Source organism: Bidens hawaiensis, unplaced genomic scaffold (assembly GCF_021521415.1).
Source record: "Bidens hawaiensis isolate Kalapana, Puna unplaced genomic scaffold, B.hawaiensis_p1.1 tig00023229_1, whole genome shotgun sequence".
Taxonomy (NCBI): Eukaryota; Viridiplantae; Streptophyta; class Magnoliopsida; order Asterales; family Asteraceae; genus Bidens; species Bidens hawaiensis.
In genome coordinates, this window is record NW_027493645.1 from 314,329 (window position 1) to 328,903 (window position 14,575).

The following is a 14,575-nucleotide window of genomic DNA, read 5'->3' on the forward strand; positions in this document are numbered from 1 at the left end:
ACATTAAACTCGAAATCATAAAAAGAAAACGCAACTTGTAAAAAAAATAATATTAAATCCTTACTTTTGTGTTAATTTGGTAATTATATGATTTCAAGGGTTAATATAAAAAAAAAGGTTAATATGAAAGTTGGTTTTTCCAAAGGAGGGGTATGACAAGCAACCAAGTGGTACATTTAGCCTAACCCTTGGTAACTTGCTTAACCACTCAATCAAATAAATTTATCTTAAAATATACATGTAGTTTTAAGTTTGATGAATTTGGTATTAAGTCAACGAACATGATAATGACATGTTTGATGGTCACATTAAATATTAATCATAGTCAAATCACCTCAAAACCACATGACGCGTATGAACCGCGTTGCAATTTAATGCTAACAAAAGTCGGAATCACCAATTCTTTGTATTATTTAATCCACTCCGCGTTTTTTTATAAATCCCGACAAAATTCTCCATCTTAACAATGACCAACGTTAACATCCAAGTTTTTTATAAATGCTTTCTTTTAACACTATCTATTGTTTAATACGAACTTATGTTTTAAAACTTTATGTGGATAATATTCAAAGACTGGTAAGATATTATAATGTGTATAAGTTAAAACTTTATATTGCTTTAATAAACAAATCAAATAAAGCATTGATACTAGTACAAAGAATAACATTCTTTACTTCACACGGTTATGTTGGAAATTAAAGTAAAAAGGTAAAAACATATGAAATGATGTTAATGAATATATATGCATTTTTATTATTATTTGATAATTATTTCGTAGGATAAAGTGGCATAGGGGTGTACTAGGTTCAAACCATGCATGTGGTAAAAATTATCTCGGGTCGTGGTTTGATTTCAATAAATGAGAACACCACTTTTTTAGGTTTCAAACTTAAGTAAGATAGGTTGTATGTGAGTAGTAAGTATTTCAGAAACCCATTAAAAACTTTTATTTGATGCGTGGATATTAAATAAGTAAACAATAATCAGTTTCTCTAACCATTATAATTAATTATTAAATTATAACTATTAATAAATTAGATGTGATTCAATGGTAGAGTATTTACTTTACAAGTTAGATGTAGGGGGTTTAAACTCACTATCACCAATTTATGTGGGAGATATGAGGGATGAACCTGGCTTGCCAGGGTTTGAATCTTGATCTCACCCGGTTTTACTGGCTCCTTGTTGTCGTGCTGTTTGGCGGGCGTGGGGTCAGGTTTTATCCGAGGAATCCCTCAATAGGTGGACCGCTAGGGGCTCCGTCCATCCAGATTCGTGGCCGGCTCGGGCTACCTTTAGCCAGTGATGGCCGCGTACGAAGTATCCGGCGTTACTTAGTTGATTGTTCCAAAAAAAAAAGAATTATAATTATTATAATTTAAATTGTAGTAATGACTTTGATCCTATTGCATTTATGGTCTCTTACTATTTATAATATTATTATGAAGGCTAATATCATAAAACGTTTTAAGTGTATATTTAAGAAAATCATGGTATGATACCTAAAATGAAATAAAAAGTACATTATCTAATATGGTTTCGAATCAGATATAAACATTATTGGTATGTATCAAATGATTGTTCAAAATATAACCATTGTTTTTTGAATAATTACACCTAAAATTATTTTACTTACTACTTTTCTTACAAAGATAATTAAAAATAGAAACCCAGTAAACATCATCCCAGTCCTTATCAAACTGAGTGAACCGATCACCTTAAAGGCTTAAATGTATCTAGTTTTGCTACACCTAACTAACGTTAACATGCTGATTTATCAAACAATAATTCAACGTTTTATAGCAAAGGGTTTATAGCCTATTGAACATACCAAAATCAAACACCCCTTCCCTATATTCTCCAATACGTAAGACAGACTAGACCTCAATTACGAGTCATCAACTTATCATAATTTTTAAAATCGACTTTACAAATCTACCTATTTTAATAAAGTAAAATAAATGTGACACATGTCAGTTTGTATTAATCCTCACAATTTTTTTACTCCAAAACTAATATATGGCATAAATAAATAATTATTCACATTCCTTTTACACTCAATTTATATTATATCTAATTAAATTATTCACTTTTTTTTAAACTCTATTTATATAATATTTATACACTTTCATACAAATAAATATTTACATATTATATTAATGTATATTGTTATAATAAATTTCACAACATACTTGGTGAAATCCAAAAATCTACAGCAAACTAGCAAAACATTTTTCATGGTGTTGCTCAAAACTATTACTATATGAGAAAAATTCTTTGAAAATTGGTTCATAACCAAATTTATTTCAATTATACATATATGATACTGAAATTACATTTTTAGTAGATAGTGTTCATAGAAATGTTTTTGCACGTGCATTATTTTTTTTATTAAGTTTATTTTTCTTGGAAAAAATCATTTTGTAATATAAATAAAATCAATTTATGTATAATGATACAAGTATAGATGTAATACAATTCTCAATATAAGTTGGTTGTGGCTCAATGGTAGAGCACTCACTTTACAAGTAAGAGGTAGGGGGATCAAACCTTACTACCACCAACTTATATGGGAGATAAGAGGGATGACCCTGGCTTGTCAGGGTTCGAGTCCTGATCTCACCCGGTTTTACCGGCTCCTCGCTGTCGTGTCGTTTGGCGGGCGTGGGGGTCGGGTTTTATCCGGTGAATCCCTCAACAGGTGGACCATTAAGGGCTCCGTCCGTCCGGACTAGTGGCCGGCTCGGGCTACCTTTGGCCAATGGGGGCCGCGTACGGGCGTTACTTAGTTGGCCGTTCAAAAAAAAAACAAAACAATTCTCAATATACATTATGCATTGCTTTATTCGTAACTTAATTATTTATATTATACGTGTTTTACACGGGCTCTAAAGCTAGTTATTATATATAAGTTAAAAATGAGAAGACGGTTCCATAGAATCTGCCGATGATATTTCTTAAAGTTGAAATGAAACAATAGCTAAGAGGAAACAACTTTGATCCATTTTTTGTTTGGAGATCATCGTTAAACGTGTTTTCTACGTTTCTACTTAGGTTCGATTCATGTTGTTGGTATTTCTTTGCAACCACCTGCTTTGATATTTTAAATATGTCGGTGGACCCATGAACACCCTCTAGGGTAACAATGCAACAACAGAGTTTCATAGTCATAACCGCCAAACTAAGGTTTTCACCAACAATTTGTGCGACTCGTCGTCGTAACGTTTGAGTTTCATCAACATCTTGATCAATTAATGTTTTAAATATTTTAATATTTTTATATGCTAATTTTATGTATTTATATTTTGGAAACGTAACGGATACCTACCAGTGGTACTGTAACGAACGTGAATACCAATCAAATTTGTATTGACTCGCTGCTTTCTTAAATTATTATACATGATATAATGTTTCAAGGTATACGTTTCTCATATTGAAATAAATACCATGACAAATAAATAAAAGAAAGTAGTTGAACCTTGTCTACATGTTATGTTGCAGGAAAATATTTATGTCACTTCACTTATATTAAGTTATTTGTTTTGAAGTTTAAAAAAGTAGGGGGGAATATATTGAGGGTGGGGTAGGGGTAGAGCGGTAGAAACGGATGCAACGAATTTGATAAACCGGTCACGTCCGGAAGACTAGCTGAGCCCCGTATATAAACCCCACTCCTATTATTATTATGTTATCTCATTCATCCATCCCCTATTTTCTCTCTCTCTTTATTTCTTTCTTCCCAAATAATAATAATAATAATCTTTGTTATATTTCATTCACTCAATAATAATCAATCAATCAATCACATGGCCGATCAGCTGACCGATGACCAGATCTCTGAATTTAAAGAAGCCTTCAGCCTCTTCGATAAGGACGGTGACGGTATGTTATGTATCCTTCATTCAATTTCTAGGTTTTTTTTTTCATTTCTATTTAGATGTTTTATTGCTTGATTTGTATTTGAGATCCGAATCGTCTTATTATTGTGATTTACATGTTGATTTTGATGGAATGAAATGGTTGTTTAGTTTCATTTTTAGCGTGTTGCATCTGAAAATAAATAACAAAATTTTGGAAGTTGACTATATATGTTCTTGCTAATATTCATAAAAGGAGATATTTAATTATTAACTAAGGGCTTCTAGAGTCAAATATTGAGTTTGTTTGTGGGTCAGGAGTGTACTTAATTAATATTGATTATTGAATAACAAGGGTCTGTCCCAACTAACATGTTACATGTCCATGTATGTTCTTTACCAGTAATTTTACATGATTAGGCATGCAAGTGGGACTAATTAATAACTTTTAGCTAGGTTGGTCTTTCTAATAATTAATAATCACTAATTTGAGATTTTGTTTTTGAATTTGGACTAATGGGAACAGATGGCCAAACCGATGTGTTATTTGTTTTTGATAATCGAATATAGTTAGCGGAGTTTAATCTCCAAGCTCCAGCTCATGGAAAAATATGATGTTCCTTTTGTAGAATTTGGATCTTTTTTGTTATTTGTTAATCTGTTATATGACACTAATCTTAATATAGCATTTATATGAGGGCGTGTTTCAAGTTTCTAGCTGCAGAGTTCTCTGTTCTCTCTAATTTGATGGCCCATTGTAACTTATTAGAGGACAGGGGTCAACTGTTTTGACTTCAGGTGAAGCGTTTGCACCAATTTTGACGCGAATACCTGCAAAACACACACTGCCTGTAGGATAAATAGTCTGTTTTCAAGGGTGACTAGGTGACTACACACGGAAATTTTAGAAGAGTAATATATGTTCAAAAACGTTGTTGTTTTAGACTTAAAAATGATTTCGTAACATTGGTTTTCTTTCTTAATGTTCGCTTTTATTGGTTGGCATTGCAATCTTATGAACATGCTGTTTTAGCTTTTAACATGTGGCCGTGAAACAATAATGGTTGAATAAAAATCACACCTTGACACAATTTCAAATTAGGAGCTTGGTATAACTGGATAGCTTATACGAAGTAGCATAAAATTCTTACATGTGGAAGATACATCAGGGTTTGTTTTTCTTAATGGTTGGAATATGTTTTGTGAATCTGATATTCCGATTCAGTTATTGCAATATTTACATGTTAGCAAAAGGGCTTTAGATATTTGGTAGTTCGACATCTTATATGTACGTCTCTGTTAAAGCTCCACACGCAGTTCTAACATTTTGTTTCTTTATCATATAGTCATCTTCACTTTTATTTTGTTACTCATATGCACCCTTGTCTTGTCTGCTAGAATATGTCCTAAAGTATTAGTAACTAATTATGTTAACCGTATATGCACAGGTTGTATCACAACAAAGGAACTTGGAACGGTGATGAGATCACTTGGGCAAAATCCAACCGAAGCAGAATTGCAAGACATGATCAATGAAGTGGATGCAGATGGTAATGGCACCATTGATTTCCCAGAGTTTCTAAACCTGATGGCAAGAAAGATGAAGGACACAGACTCTGAAGAGGAATTGAAAGAGGCGTTCAGAGTGTTTGACAAAGACCAAAACGGCTTCATTTCTGCTGCAGAGCTGCGCCATGTGATGACGAATCTTGGTGAGAAGCTTACTGATGAAGAAGTTGATGAGATGATCCGAGAGGCGGATGTTGATGGTGATGGTCAAATCAACTATGAGGAGTTTGTTAAGGTTATGATGGCTAAGTGATGATGATTAGGTAATAGTGTGTGGGTTGTTGGGTTATCTAGTTGATGTCAATTGGTTTTAAAATTATCTTGTTTAATTATGTATCCGTGATGACGACAAGTGTTTCTTAAGTTTGTATTCTCTTCTCTTCATATTAGTTGTTCGTGTCTTAATACTCTTCAATTCCATTCCATTCCTCTTTCTCCCCATGTCGTTTGCTTTCCCGTTCGTCGTCTTACAAGTTTTGTTATTATAAGTTTTGACAGTGTTTTAGATTTAGACATCTAGCTGGACTGGGGTGTTTTAGCGATATAACTCAACTGGACTGGAGCGGACAGCTACATTTAAGTAAGCTAGCTAGGGATCGAATATTTTGACAGAGACCTTACTATGAATATTTTTGTTATCATGTTATTTTGATTTCTTTCAAAATCTCGGTAGACTCATTTACTAGTTACTACTTCAGCATTATTTTATTTAATTCAAAATTTAAGATACAATCGGGTGTAAGCGAGCTGAGCTCTCAGGCTTGGTTTGTGTAACTTTTGAGAGCTCAAGCACGATCTAATTCTATTTGTAAAACTCAAGCTTCATTGACAAGTTTTTCAAGTTCGAGCTTGGCTTGAGCCTTGAGTCGGCTTGTTTATTAATTTATATATTTATCTTATTTAGTTAACTTTATCATTATTTTATATACTAACAGTTATATGACATTTAACAAATTAAATAAAAATTTATATAAGTAATAAACTTAGTTATATAACAATTTAACAAATTAAATACAAATTTATATAATTAATAAACTCAACTAGGCATGTGGGATAGATAAGCGAAGCTTAAATTCGGGTTCATAAATTAAACAAATTTACTTTTAGACTCGAACTTAGAAGACTCGATTTGAGCATTTACCTAAGGCCATGTGTAGTGGGCGTGGGTTGGGGCCGAAATGGGGCGAGGAAGGGCGCAAACACCACCCCCCAGGCGATTTGGGGTGGGGGCGGGGTTTACTTGTCGCCTGGAAGAAGAAGAAGTTTATTATTATTATATTATATATTATTATTATTATATTACTATTGTATATATATGTATATGTGTTGTGTGTGTGATATATATCAATATTTATATCTATATTACATTATAATAGATATAGAACTTTCCAAATTCCAATATTATCTCTCTATGAGACGCCGTAACATTAATTACGTCTTCACCGCCGGCTTACTCCTCATTCGAACGTTCAATACTCCGACGATCTTACTCCTCCTTCAGTTATGCAATAAATCCCCAATTAAGCTTGTGTTCAATTACTCCTCCTTCAGTTACTCAATAAATCCCCAATTAAGCCCGTGTTCAATTGAATGGTTATGAAACATCAATCCCCAATAGACGCATTAATTAGATGCCATTCAAGGGTTGATTGAGCCATAAAAGCATTCTATGCCCTGCGTTGATCACCAAAATAGGTTTAATTGAAACAAATGTTCATGAAATCAGAGGAAGCAAAATCAAACTGTAGGTGCTAATCGTAATCAACTGCGGGTACTCATTTTGTTTATGTTATTGGTTTATTTTCAAATCCATCTCTGTAACATGCTAATTTTGGGGATTGTTAATTTGTTGATAATGCAATCTATATATTTCATTTGGATTTAGTTAACCTAATTCCTCCGTTAATTGAATAAAAAGCTCAGGTATTACTATGAATATTTTTGTTATCATATTATTATTCATACGTTTGTATAATATTAGTTCATTGAGGCAATTAAATCCAATATACAACGATGCCATGGTTTAATTGTAGGTGGACTTAACCATATTGAAGCAGTTAAACTGTGTGGTTGTTTACAATTTGGGATGTGGATTGCTAATTCCGACTGGTATATGCATCGCCATATATTTAATACACCATTGGGAACACATGATTCGAGTTTATTTATTGTACATTTGTCTAAAACAATGTCATTGCAGCTTGGATGAACAGTATAATGATGTACTAAAAGTAGTCTAATAATTATTAACTAAATTATGCTAATCTAGACACTAAGTAATACTCTAGACTCTCTAAAATTCGACTAAACTGCTAACCGGCAAGTGTACCGGTTGACTCTAGTACAGTTTAGTAAGTCCGGATATCGAACCCACAGACTCTTTAGATTACGTAAATTAACTAATTAGACTCAACTAACTGACACGACTATTTATTTTATATTATTAAAGGGGGTTTTAAAATAATTAAATATTAAACTAATAAATTAACTAATTAATAAAAGACAAGAGAATAAAATTTGACTGACTCGGATGATGATGAAAAACCACCTAGGCTAGAATCCCCAAAGTTACGGTTATTAATTAAATAGAAAACTTAAGTTATGGAACTGGGATCATAAAATAGACCCTTAACAGAAAACCCGAACAGGACCCTTGAACTTCAAGAAGACGCCTATGGATTTCTAACAAGTTTTAAGACTCACCAGTTTTATATTAAACTTTCTTACGGTTATTTAATCGCTTATGTCTAAGTATCTTTTATGACGGAAACCTACCTTACAGCGCGGAATTCAAAAGATAGCAAAGCAAACCCAATTAATTTAATAGACTAATCTGACAATCAAATCTAGACGGACTCCTTACGAAGAACTAAATCTAGCAATCCCGACAAGCAAAGATCTATCAACAACCTATCACCTTACAGCTTTCTAGGCTGGCAGTTCACTTTTATCTATTTACTTGATTTTATTGTTTCTATGATTTTAATGCATATTAATCATAAACTAGCCAAGAACACACAATAAATGACCTAACAAAACCCTATCATATGAAACAATCAACAAGGGCAATGTGAAACAATAAATTCAAGTAAACAAAACCAAACAATCATACGCATCAATTAAATCACACTTAACCGTTTACTTAGAACATAAAATCCATAACGAAACGAAATCCAAATAAAATCAAACCGAACTAAGGTTCATCACGACCTAGGCAGTCTATGGAATTTAGCCTAATATTTTAAAATCAAAGAAACCAAAATAATTAAGTTCAATAACCAAGCTCATGACTAAAATAATAAATTCAAACCGAATACTAATGATGCTTGGTTGAGTAGGTGTTGAACCCAAAAGCTTTCCACTTGAACCAAAAGGTTTTCTCTCTTGCGACCCTCCTTCTTTTTCGTTCTTTCCTTGTCCAATAATTGTGAGCTCCCTTTTTTATAATAATATTAATAATATGTCGGCCTCTTAAGACATTAATAACAATCTTGTTGTCCAAGTTTTTAAACTAACCGACTTCAATAACTTTTAGAAACCCACAACTGACGGCCCACTTCATCCCTTTATTATTAGTTGTGAACTTTCGTCAAAATAATTCCTTCAGGCCCAATTAAATAACATTATTCTTTCTTTTGGTGTTACTGCACGAGACAAACAACAAATACTTATGACATGAATATTTTAATTATCAATTATACATTTGATTTTAGTTTGAATGCTTACTATTATATTATTATTATTATTATTATTGATCTCAAATATAATAAAAATACTCAATTTAGCTCGTTTACTTTTAAAACCTTAAAACCCACATCTGAACCAATTAAGAATACTATTCAATAATAACCTGGCTCAAAAGAACTTAAAAGTGTAGGAAATATTTATATTTTAGACCATATCAAATATCCCCATACTTACTCTTTTTTCGTCCCTGAAAAAGTCTAATGCAGTGGAATCAGAATCGGAAAATATAGTCTTAAAAACATATAGATTAATTTAAAGCTCAGAAAAACGCAAAAACTGCGATCACCGATATTGTTGTCCACTTAAACCCATGACTTAATCTTTACCGGGACAAATAAGATCCGACAATTTTTTTACTCAGTGGTTTACACAGTTAAGACCCGCTTATTTTCAGCTTTTACCAGACCAGACCACCCCAACTTGACTTAAACCTCAAAATTAGCAGATTTAAAACTTTTTGTTGCTCTATTTTTTTCATGAATAGTTAAGACGATCAAGGGTATTGTTTATCCACCTAAGCTTAAGCATCAAAGTCTACCAAGCAGCCATTAGATATTATTAAGGTACAATTATTTTATAGCTAGTGTTCCCAACAACATGACATACCCCCATTATCAAGCAATACACCGAACCATTACCATAGGTGAGTATGCAAAATTTCATCTGTAGGGCTTACATGTGGCGTGTCCCTTGTGGTCTGTTTCTTAATGGTAATGAGACGCGAGCAAGGGGACCCCACATGGCTAACAACGTGGATGATCAAGTCTGTAATGCAATTGTATTTTTGTACTTTTTGTGATCATGTTTATAGACTTAAGCGGCAGATAACTGCGGGTTTGCTCTCTTTTTTTTTAGCTTAATTTTAAATATTCACAACCCCATTTGGAATTGTGAATACCCAGATGAATAATCGGCATACAGACCCATGGTCTCACAACCCCGTTACTATATTTAGGTATAACACTCAACTGATTTTTTAATATTATAAAATGATGTTTTTATGTATTAATTTTGAATATGTGTGAAATTATGATATGGTTGAGGTGTATGGGTTACTGGTGTATAAAATAAGAGACACTAGGGGCAAAGTGGAAAACACTAAGGTGCATGTGCTTGTGCATTTTGGATTTGTTGAAGAAAAGAAATGGAGTGAATTGACTGCCCAGTGCCCAACTTCCCAAGTTAGATTAGTGATTAAAGTTTACTTAAATGCTGATTTTTGATGGTCAATTATGATTAACATAAAATTTTAATTATTTTGTTCAAAATTGATATATAAAGTATTGTTTACGAAATTTGGGGTCAATGTTGAGTTTCAGACTAAAGTCATTTTAGTGGAGTTTAAGACTACATGTAACGCATTTGTAAATCTTTTCTATTAGTAGGTCATAGCAGACATGATAACGTATTTGCATAAGGGAGGTCAGTTGCTTCGTGGAAGCACGGTAACTTAAATCTACGCAGGTAAACTATACTTACGATTGACTGCATTACTGCTGTTTTTTATTTATTTTTTAGTGTAATAAAAATAGTCTGTTCACTTATAATGTAGAACGATTTGAACCAAACCAATATGATGTTGGCTAACACTGAGGAAACCTTAAAGGCATGTCAGTCTGTTCTCAAGGAGCGAGATTTTATCATACAAGAACAGAAAAGAAAAAACTAGGTGTATCTTTTTCTACTGGTATGATTATTTTTTATACTTTTTATTTTGTATAGCTTAGGCGAGATTGGTACATATTGGACTTTTAAAATTGAGCTCCAAGTGGAAATTCTATTTTGTTAAATATGTAGCGTATCTCATCTTTCTTACGAATCTCATTGTTGCTTCCAAACATGACATATTGTTGATAAAAATATTTATTTGGTTTTTCACTACTTAGATGTTTATGTTCATTTGTATTTGAATTTGTTAATTATGTTTGTTTTAGTTTGGTTATGTTCGTTTGTGTTGGTTTACATTAATGAACTGATTGTTTAGGTTTTAAACGAAACAAATACGAACAAATCCATTTTCTTAATTAATGAACACGAACAGAAAAAAGTTTGTTACCTTATGTGTTCGTGTTCGGTTAAAGTTAAACAATGAGTGTGAACTGAACATGCCCCATTCGGTTAGTTTCCGGCCTAATACTGTGAGTTTACTAATTTACTCCTTCAAACTGTGTATTTGAACCGTTAAATATCATGTTTTGACCCGAACCAAATCAAAGCTTTTTAGATTGACTCGGTTTAATCCTGTTTTGACGCAGAAAAGGAGTCTTTTTTAGACCGGTCTGAACTTTTATAACTTTTTATTTGTTGATTTTTATGTTTTTGTATGCTATGAATAGCATTGTTTGTGTGTGTGTTCAAATGATATCTGTTCTTAATCTGATTTCTCACCTAATTTTGTGAATTTGATGTTTATTTAGGCGGATTTAGTTTTTATAATTCTGTCGTTATGTTTCATTTGCGAACCGTTTAGCGTTTGATTTAATCTTGAAATGTGAAGTCTAACATTTGCTTAAATAATTGTGTGCTTTAGGTTATGTGAAAGGGGGTTGAAGAAACACTAACCAGACCCCGGGCAGATTACGGATAACCTGGGGGTTAGATAGATGTTTCCCACGAGGGGTTAGACCCAGAGAAGATGGTTCTTCTGATAACCTGCAAAACAGACACCGTGAGCTTGTCACTGAGAAGGGGGGGGGGGGGGGTTCCTCCTTGTGACCACCCTCCGGCGTGAGAATCAGACTAGATTGCTCTTTAAATATAAAGTATATTAAGAGATTGCTAGAGCAGATATCAGGTATAATATGATGATACAAGATAAGATATGTTGATAATAGATAAGATGAGATGGTCATACCATTTGTGGTATTTATAGCCGAAGGTAGGTTTCCAAGGAGGTGTGGCCGGCTGCAACAGTATTCCTGTTCCACCAACAGTGGCCTACGCACGTGCCCTGCTGGTAGTTGGTGGGTAGGCAGCGGCTGATAGTGACCAGGCCTGCTGTATACTATTCCTTTTCCACCAACTGCCGGCTACGCACGTGGTATGACAAGAGTTGGTGAGTAGGCAGCGGCTAATAGTGACATACAGTACAGGAGCATGCTGCTCGCCATACTGTTGTCAATAAGCTGTCGTATCTTTAGTCAGATCTTTTTCCCATACCTCGTCAGGTACAGTACAGAAGATCTTCCCGTATCGTACGGACTGGCTTATTTGGGCGGGAGTATTCCCCCTCCCGCCCTTGTGCGGGATTGTTCCCGGCTTTGCTCATTCCTTCAGGTGACACTGAATGATCGAGAGCTAAGTGCCTTGTGCGTGTAGCCTTGCTGCGCGGGTGGCCTTCCCTGATGGCTTGTATCCGAGGCTGCGGGGACAGGCGGAGTCCTTCACCATTGGGAGGCATTTCCTGCGTGAACAGCTTGCGTACTGCGCGTAAGGACGTCACGTCTCTGAGCATGGTTGGTCCTGCGGATCCAGTTGGTTTCTGCGCAGACGTCCCTGTTTAAGGTGAGTCTTGCGGGTCCAACTGGGCTCTGCTGGGACCTCTTCAAGTCCCCCCAGTCCAATGTTCTTCTCATGCGTGTTTAATAAAGTGAGGTGAACTTTTGGACTTAAGCAAAGGGTTTTTGAAAAGGGTTTTTTAAGGTTTTCCATGGGGATTCTTCCCGCGGAAGTCCTTGTCACTTGCAGAAATTCCCGAGTTTCCTGCTTGGTCTTTGGGTATGATGCGGGTAGGTATGAAGAGGTAGGTCCCAGCAGAGCCCAGTTGGACCCGCAAGACTCACCTTAAACAGGGACGTCTGCGCAGAAACCAACTGGATCCGCAGGACCAACCATGCTCAGAGACGTGACGTCCTTACGCGCAGTACGCAAGCTGTTCACGCAGGAAATGCCTCCCAATGGTGAAGGACTCCGCCTGTCCCCGCAGCCTCGGATACAAGCCATCAGGGAAGGCCACCCGCGCAGCAAGGCTACACGCACAAGGCACTTAGCTCTCGATCATTCAGTGTCACCTGAAGGAATGAGCAAAGCCGGGAACAATCCCGCACAAGGGCGGGAGGGGGAATACTCCCGCCCAAATAAGCCAGTCCGTACGATACGGGAAGATCTTCTGTACTGTACCTGACGAGGTATGGGAAAAAGATCTGACTAAAGATACGACAGCTTATTGACAACAGTATGGCGAGCAGCATGCTCCTGTACTGTATGTCACTATTAGCCGCTGCCTACTCACCAACTCTTGTCATACCACGTGCGTAGCCGGCAGTTGGTGGAAAAGGAATAGTATACAGCAGGCCTGGTCACTATCAGCCGCTGCCTACCCACCAACTACCAGCAGGGCACGTGCGTAGGCCACTGTTGGTGGAACAGGAATACTGTTGCAGCCGGCCACACCTCCTTGGAAACCTACCTTCGGCTATAAATACCACAAATGGTATGACCATCTCATCTTATCTATTATCAACATATCTTATCTTGTATCATCATATTATACCTGATATCTGCTCTAGCAATCTCTTAATATACTTTATATTTAAAGAGCAATCTAGTCTGATTCTCACGCCGGAGGGTGGTCACAAGGAGGAACCCCCCCCCCCCTTCTCAGTGACAAGCTCACGATGTCTGTTTTGCAGGTTATCAGAAGAACCATCTTCTCTGGGTCTAACCCCTCGTGGGAAACATCTATCTAAACCCCAGGTTATCCGTAATCTGCCCGGGGTCTGGTTAGTGTTTCTTCAGGGGTGATCACGATGTATAAACTGCTATGTACTCTGTTTAATTTTATAATAGTTTTTTTTGAAGATTTATTTGTAAAAGTGAGATTGGTTTGTGTCATTGTCTAGAAAGAAATAATGATGCTGGTGTTGAGTTTATAAGATTAATTGTGTTGTTGTCAACGGTTTCCAAGACATCTGATTTATTTACTTTTATGATGTTGGCATGAGTTCACATCACTTCTTTTATTAATCTGTGCTCATGTTTATGATGTTAGGCTCTAGCCGTATTAGAAAGGGACAAATCCATGTCGACCTCCATTGGCTAACAATGACTCAAAAAGAAGACAGAGCTTGCTGAGTCAACTAAAAGAAAATAAAAGTTTGCACCTGATAAGGTATGCTTTTATACATTCGATCTTCTCTATATCTGGTAAAATGTGTGGGTCGTGTGATGGGTGACAGGTCAACACAAGACCTGTAAATAGTAAGTTGCTAAAAACGATTTGAAACTTTACAAATCAAAGCGTGAGAAAACAGTTTGCTTGATTTGGTTTTTAACGTTTTCCACAAAATACTTCGTGTGTATTAAGAATTTAAAGTTGATAAAATTGTTTGGTTGGTTAAACGATTCAGTTTTGTATTAGATTTATAAGCTTTATTCCAGACCCTAATTTTTTATTTTTTTTG

General features: G+C 35.3%; 1 protein-coding gene and 1 long non-coding RNA gene across 2 annotated transcripts; both read left to right on the forward strand.

Annotated features, from left to right (window-relative positions):
- The first annotated feature begins 3,714 nt into the window (after positions 1-3,714).
- On the forward strand, positions 3,715-5,867 carry LOC143567174 (calmodulin-7). The gene is made up of 2 exons (XM_077053650.1): positions 3,715-3,882; positions 5,306-5,867. The coding sequence occupies exons 1-2, from the start codon at positions 3,807-3,809 to the stop codon at positions 5,677-5,679; spliced, it is 450 nt and encodes a 149-aa protein (XP_076909765.1). The 5' UTR covers positions 3,715-3,806; the 3' UTR covers positions 5,680-5,867.
- Positions 5,868-10,555: 4,688 nt separating this feature from the next.
- LOC143567169 (uncharacterized) lies at positions 10,556-14,291 on the forward strand. The gene is made up of 3 exons (XR_013141367.1): positions 10,556-10,637; positions 10,726-10,860; positions 14,164-14,291. It is a non-coding gene; the product is annotated as an uncharacterized LOC143567169 (long non-coding RNA).
- Positions 14,292-14,575: the final 284 nt, after the last annotated feature.

Coding starts and splice junctions, on each gene's coding strand:
- LOC143567174 (XM_077053650.1), top strand. CDS start 3,807: ATGGCCGATCAGCTGACCGATGACCAGATCTCTGAATTTAAAGAAGCC. Junction 3,883..5,305: donor CTTCGATAAGGACGGTGACG/GTATGTTATGTA, acceptor GTATATGCACAG/GTTGTATCACAACAAAGGAA.